Source organism: Anneissia japonica, unplaced genomic scaffold (assembly GCF_011630105.1).
Source record: "Anneissia japonica isolate Jap-2015-1 unplaced genomic scaffold, ASM1163010v1 scaffold288008_len1385354_cov213, whole genome shotgun sequence".
NCBI lineage: Eukaryota > Metazoa > Echinodermata > Crinoidea > Comatulida > Comatulidae > Anneissia > Anneissia japonica.
In genome coordinates, this window is record NW_022720123.1 from 635337 (window position 1) to 642587 (window position 7251).

At 37.3% G+C, this 7251-nt stretch overlaps 2 protein-coding genes across 5 annotated transcripts in view; one reads left to right on the forward strand and one right to left on the reverse strand.

Annotated features, from left to right (window-relative positions):
• Nucleotides 1-7251, reverse strand: part of LOC117111229 (short transient receptor potential channel 4-like) — a 39282-nt gene that overhangs the window by 19676 nt on the left and 12355 nt on the right. The window contains exon 1 of one of the 4 annotated variants that reach the window (XM_033254129.1): nucleotides 6636-6728. The exons of 1 other annotated variant lie outside the window; for it this stretch is intronic. Coding sequence is in view for 2 of the 3 variants with exons in the window: in XM_033254126.1 (XP_033110017.1) it covers nucleotides 1952-1990 (39 nt within the window). In the remaining variant the exon portion in view is untranslated. Of the gene's footprint in view, nucleotides 1-1951; nucleotides 2121-6635; nucleotides 6729-7251 lie in introns of those variants that run through there. 2 more of the 4 variants (XM_033254126.1, XM_033254127.1) reach the window with 2 other exon arrangements.
• The window catches only part of LOC117111198 (short transient receptor potential channel 4-like), a 16044-nt gene continuing 11696 nt past the window's right edge, over nucleotides 2904-7251 (forward strand). The window contains exons 1-4 of the mRNA XM_033254083.1: nucleotides 2904-3004; nucleotides 3729-3964; nucleotides 5641-5759; nucleotides 5882-5989. Of these exons, the coding sequence (XP_033109974.1) occupies nucleotides 2976-3004; nucleotides 3729-3964; nucleotides 5641-5759; nucleotides 5882-5989 (492 nt within the window). The 5' untranslated portion in view covers nucleotides 2904-2975. The remainder of the gene's footprint in view (nucleotides 3005-3728; nucleotides 3965-5640; nucleotides 5760-5881; nucleotides 5990-7251) is intronic.

Consider the following 7251-nt stretch of genomic DNA (forward strand, 5'->3'; position numbering starts at 1 on the left):
AAGGACTGGTGTTTTGTTTTCATGAATAAATATTGTTAATCTACGTTTGAAATGCGGGCAAATTTGAATAGCCTATAGACAATTATATTGAATTGAATCGATGATTGTTTGCAATTAAAGCTTATGCTTCAGTCCAGCGAGTAGAATTTGTAATTACAAGCATCAAGATCAAACTAGGTCTGTGTCTTAGCAATATTTTAGTAACAATCCTATACGTGTAGACATATCAACATACGGCGCCGAGAGGACGAGGTAACTGGGACAAGTGCCCTGGGACCCTGGGACCGGCAGGGGCCCGGGATAACTAGGTAACAAATAATAAAATAAAATAAATACAAATTTTTAAACATATACATTCATCCAGTATCATTCACTTGTATTTTAATCACGAGAATTGTGAATATAAAGCTGACTTTTCATGAATATTTTCGTGACTTCTAGTTTTACAATAAAATAAAATAAAATTATTAAACGTTTGCAATCATCCAGTATAATGCATGTGTTTTCCCCACAAGAATTGTAAACAAAGCTGACCGTTTATTGATGAAAGCTGGTAATGAATCGCTTCTAATTCTTTTTCATAAAAATTTTCTACTTCTAAAAAAAACTTCTACTACTCCAGAGTTTATGTTTACAATGTATCTAATAGTAAATTATTTTCATTACAATAATTATAAAAGGCTTGGACCTGGACATCGTCAATATACATACAAGTTAGAAAATACGAGTAGACCTGATAGAGATTCGATTGTCAAATGAATACTGAATTAATATATTAAACTAGTGGCGGATTTAAAGGGAAGCCCGGCCTCCTTTTAAAAATTTAGGACAAATTGAGAAAAAAAGAAAATTCTACTCCAATTTAAGTCTAAGAGTGCCATTTCCGGACGTCCAGAGGTGACATAATCATAACTTTTCTTACCTCAGCCCAAACCATGGTAGGACTGAGGTAGATAGACTGTCCATCTGTGAAAGCCCTTCTCTGGGCTACCTCTAACACGTTTGAATAAAAGAAAGTATAGCTTTGATACTGTTCATGTTTCTATACTTATTAGGCCTAATTCATAACTTGGTGAAATTAAACACTCTATAATTGATTAAATTAGTCCTCTAATCTTTCAAAAGGCCGTAGCTTCCGGGGGTGGGGAATCTACCAGGGATCTTCCCTTCGATCCTACTGGGCCCTAAGCGGCCCCAGACCCCCAACCTATGTAACCGGGCAGCGAATATGCCCCGGGGTTCGTGGCCGCTCTCTGTGGCCCTGTCCATAGGCCTATATAATATGTGTGTGGACATTACAAAAAGGTGCTTTCGATTATGTGACGACGCGACGCTAGAACGGAATCACTCATGCGTGACCGTCCTACCTGGCGTCCTACGTTCGCTCTTCGCTGCATACGTAGATTTGGCCAAATTGCGTTCCAGAATCTACTCGACGAGGATACCTTAACGTTCTCGCATGCGCAGATGACTGTTAGTGACGTCATTACGTTCTACGTCCTACCGTCGTCGTGCAATCGAAAGTTCCCTAGTAATCGACTACACGCCTAACAGAAATATGTTAGCAGCCGAATTGAAAGAAACCAACACCTGGTGCGTATGAACCCTTTACGTCCCATGAACCAAAGACTTTTGAAACAGTCCTACTAAGATCGCAACGCACCTTCACATTGCTACACAAAATTATGTTGGTTTCGTCATTACAACTCTTTTGGTATCGTCCAATTCAATTAAACTTTAATTTTTTTTATTTTATATTTATGTACACAAAAAACGAACAACAAACCAAGTAGGCCTACAACTTAAACTGTGTACAACATAACCTAGTAGTAAATACCACCATATTTCGCCTCTATATTCCATCGAAGACCCATAACTTGAAATGGGCCTATTCAGTAACTACCTGTTGAAAGTATGTATAACATTTAAATACTCTTCTAACAATCCTTACCTTCGCTTTTTTATTAGCAGATTTTATTCTTCGAGACATTTTAGATAAACCACTCGTTAGGCCCAGTATTGAAGTTCAGTCGACTTAATGAAAAACCTTAATACATCTGCGCCATTACGTTAACATAAAGCAGCTAATTCGCCAAAACGTATGCACGTTCGTGGTCCAGAAGAGTGGTCCAAGATGTGAACCAATTTAGAAACCACAATTTTAACCTGTCTGAGAAAATATCCTTGCATAATCAAGCAATTATCTGATTTGTCAAAAGCATTATTCGGTAAAATTGTCTTACATAAAAGTGAATTTTCTTGCGATGCACTTGGTGTATGCTGTGATTTTCACGCTTGTTAACATCGTCTGAGTGCCTGTTGGTGCGTTAGTAATTCTTGTTTTTACAAGTAAAGAGAATACCACCAGTTGATGATGTCAAAGTCAATTTACCGAACGATGAAGCCAAAATTCAAGTGAAGTTTCGTAATTCACTAGCATAGGCCTACAATCTATACCTTATACCTCAGTTTAAGTCTATTCAGATATGTATTTTGTCACTGTATACGGTATTAATAGGCTTATGATATGTTTTTGCCATGGCATAACAATATAGTGAGATTCGGCGATAAAAATGTATTTTGTCTGGGTCGCGGTTGAGTGCCAAAAAGTTGGATTTGAGTCGTGGGCTGAAAAGGTTGCGGAACGTACTCTTAGAATATTAACACTAAAGCAAGTGTTGTTTGAAATACCCGAAGAATCTGATTATTTTCATTATATTCAATACCTCCATTCTCAAAGAATAATAAATATGATCATTGCCTAAAAGTGCAAGCGTTCCGTTTAGAATCAGAACAAAGACATTCAATGAAGCAACGCACACAGATATTATGACGAGTCGAGTAAATTACAATTATGCCTAACAAAATATTTCATGCCAAAGGAAAAAAGTACCACACACACACGTACCTGCGCACACAACTTTAAAGATAAGTACCGTTTTAATATTTCTTTTCCAGGCCTACATGACAACAGAATGAGCGAACAATACAAGGACCACGAACAGTGAGTATCTTCAATGTCTTTGTTTATTCTTTAGATATCTTCAGATTTCTCCTACTCTACATTTATCTCTACGTACCTCTATCACTACTGTGTTTCCTTTCTCATTCGGTGATGGCGCCGGATTGGAGTGAGTGGGGATCCCTCCCTACTGTAGGAAAAGATAGATTTCGTTGGGGAATAAACTTTAAAAGAAATCAAAATCAAATGATAAAAACGTTTCTGCCAGGTTCAACCTTCCCGACAACTGTCGCCGATAGGGTGAGCAATTGTATGGAAACCGAGCTTTATGGCCTAGACCTATATTTATAGGCATAATTCTAATTCGTAATTTTGTTCGTAAAGCTGTCCAGCCTAGCAAATTTGATTGAAAGGTGATTGTGAAAGAAAATTTGATAATCTGGACAAACTTTAAGGATGTTGCTTTACACATTAGCGACAGTGTGGCGATTTTATGGCTTTACGGTAGCTTGATGAAGCATGTCCGAACTTATAAGCTAATTCTCTAAACTTCGTCAAAGATGTGAAGCATAGGCTATAGGGGCTTCGCTCTCCGGACCAAACCGGGGCCTAGCCGAAAATCCTGCTACATTTGCATAGCCCATCTCTTCTGGCCTTCAGCCAAATCCTTAAATTTCTGCCACTATCACTGATCTCTCCCACCGTCCATTCACGTAAAGATCGATTGATCAAACCACTTTATCTAACTATCGGATTTTAATCAAAGTCCTAAATGTAGCGATGACATTGAGTTACACACACTTAGACGTCTAACGTCCAGGGTAGTGAAGCCGGTGCTTGAGACAGATCCGTCTTTAGAGGAAATCTTCCTTCGGGCTGCAGAGAAAGGCGATCTAGAAGCGGTCAATTATGCGTTACTGCACAAAGACTCATTCGACATCAAATGTCTAGACAAGAACGGTGACAGTGCCTTGCAATTGGCAATTAGGAATTCAAATGCAGGTAATAATGAGTCACTTTACTTAATAGGTAGGGGATACAATTATGTAATAACAGACGATGAAATAAAAAGTTTGAGGAATTGTACGCAACCCTTTTTACCATGTCTTTTAGAATTGTAGGCCCATTGCCACATGCCCCGTCGCCACCCGACCTTTTTCAACTAGGCTATTTGTACCTATCCGGCTAGTTGACACATCACCCTGACACAAAAGGGCTTTGTTGATACATAACAACATAATATGTCGCTGACATCGACTGTAGAATATCACATTAGGCCTTTCTTTATCCGAGTGCCGGATAAAAAGAAAACGGGCATATCACAAAATTGGTGGCTGCCCAAAAATATTCCCAGTCTCAAAATTCCACAGGAACCCCAGTCCCATCGTTACGCCGCTGGCCTCTTACCACATTAAGCCCCTTTACCCAAATTGGTATTGAAATAATAAATGTATGAAGTATTTTAAAATGCATGTACCTGTAGGCCTACACATAGAGTACTAGTCATGAATGGAGAGCGACAATCATAATAAAATATGATAAAAGTTCTAATGATAATATTAACTATAATACTTATAACATTAATAATAATGGGATTTGTTATTAGGCCTATTATAATAATAATCACCATTATAATTATCACCAAATAATGTTGATTTCAATTAATTGAACTTTATGACAATTATAATTCATTATTCATGTTATTTCAACATTATTTCAGACTTAAATCCACAGAAATGCAATCGACCTATATATCTATAATGACGTTAGTTTTTGCTAAACAGGAAACAAAATGTACTTTGTGACACAATTTCTTTAACATACTGACTCTGATAAAATTCAGTTCATATTCAAATTTGGATCAAACAAAAATAGCGGATATACTGCCATGCACGAATCAGCAAAAATATTATTATTTGAGTGGTTCCATAGCTAATATACGGTACGGTACACAATATAACATTAACATAAATTGCCTAATACTGTACGTAAAATGGACCTTAGTATTTATGATATAAGGACAGGGGTGGCGCCAGCGGGGGGGGGGGGCAGGGCCCCCGTCGGGGAGAGCTGCCCCCCCCCACCCCGTCAGGGAGAAAAGCATAATTCGTCGGGGAGAAAATAAGTTATATGTATTTTCTACATATTAGTAGACTCTAAACCCCTAAATTGAAACCCCTAAATTGTCCAAATTTTCGGGGGTTCCGCCCCCTGGTCCACGTTCGAAGCCCAATCGAAGCTCAACCACACCCACTTTGCTTTCGTCAGGGAAATCTGACCCCTCATCGGGCAAATCCTGGCGCCACCCCTATATTAGGATAACTATTTATCGAGAATAACACTGGTAAAAAAAAAATAAATTTGCATTTCTAAGCACAATAATTCCAAACAATTAATCTTACAATGTGTAATGCATCATTTTGGCTACATCTCCACGTCAGGTAGGGCAAAATTACACCTATACATGTTTCTCCTGACGCGAATCCAGTTATTGTCTATTATTCCATCACGACAATAACAATTACTATCTACATCAAAATCGTTATATATTTGGAACCAAACATTATGATAAAATATTATAGTATTAATATGTACTTCACCAACGAAAGCAAAGTAACCACACGTTTTATGTCTGTATCACAGTACTTTTTTATCTACTTATTCTCTAACAAAAATAGAGGTTGTTAAGGTGATGTTAGAGGGCGGTATACATCCAGGCGATTCACTATTGAGGGCGGTTGATAGGCAGAATCTAAAGATAGTAGACATTATTCTTAACTTCGCAAATTCACCTAAGGTAAATGCGCTTTTCTTGTTTAAGACTATATACTGAACATTAGTTCCGAAATATTCATCTATGACAATAAAGAAGAAATTAAAAGTAAATTAATATTGTATTACTTTGAATATATTTTACAGGGACGAGAACATGATATTATCAACTCCGGTACTGATTCGGATGATTTTCATCCAGTTGTTACACCTCTTATGCTAGCAGCACAGAACAATAATCACGACATTATCAGAGTAAGCAATGCATTTGTTATGGACCTACGTCAATGAAATTACGTATCAACCACACGGTCAGTACGAGTACCGTAAAACCTCAAATTGAAGCCCAATGGGCTTATAATCGAACTCGAAGCCCTCTCTTAGAGTTTGCAAAATTAGCCTGGAAAAAAGCCCATAAGCTTCTTTCGATATAGTCCAGTACATACACTGTATATGAATTTCTAAAAACAAAATCAATTAAAATCATGATTGGTTTATACAGTAGTATTAGGTAATTTAGTGCCGTTTAAAACACCTCATGGCACTGATTGGCGATAACAGTGGAATTACTTATGTTTTATAGTAAAAATTCCCAAAAAATTACAAGAATCCCCCTCTTTACTTCGCAAAAGTACTTTCGAAAAGAAGCCCATCCAAAGCTCGCAACAAAAACAAAAGAAGCCCAGGGCTTCAATATTCGAGGTTTTACATGTGCGCAACCAATCACATGATAGAAAGGCAAAGATGCAGACTATGCGCTGAAGTCAATCATTATGTTTTCATTTCCAGTACACATATACATTATTTAGCATTATCACCTTTGTCTGGTTGATTAATAATCGATAAGCTACAAGGAATATTGTAATGTGATAGTTAAGTAGTCAAAGGTAAGCTTACTGACCTCTTTGATTTGTAGTTAGATACAAATTTAATCTGACAGGAAATCATCGTAGGTAACTCTCCAATATTGAACTTGATGTCTGTACCAGACTCGTTGAAAGACGAAAGAGCGACATTCTGCCATATGCCAGTTTTTCTGCTCATGCATATTCATGTTTGTGTCATACTAATTTCTTGAAATGACAGATGGTAATTGAAATTCAAATGTACAATATAATGTTTGCTGTTTGCTTCCAGATAAATACTATTTTCGTTAATAACCCCCGATTTAGGCTCTCTCGTGTTGGTTTAAATTATTAGGAAGGCTACCAGATCAATTTTACTAGGGGATTCCTATCCAAACACAGTAGCAATAAATGTCATAATGTTTATATCTGTCATTATAATAGTGGAAAACGATCTTCAAGCGACCACATAAAGCTTCTGCAATATAGGCCTACGCCTATTATACATATCAATATAATATTACCTGCAACACTTATAGCATGCGGACACAATGACCAGGGGAAAGAAGTGCGCTTTAAAGCCCCAAGGAAGAGGCGCATTATAAATGCCAGTACCAGTAAATTTGTTTACTTCATACTTAGGCCTATATTTCACTATATACCGTATATATA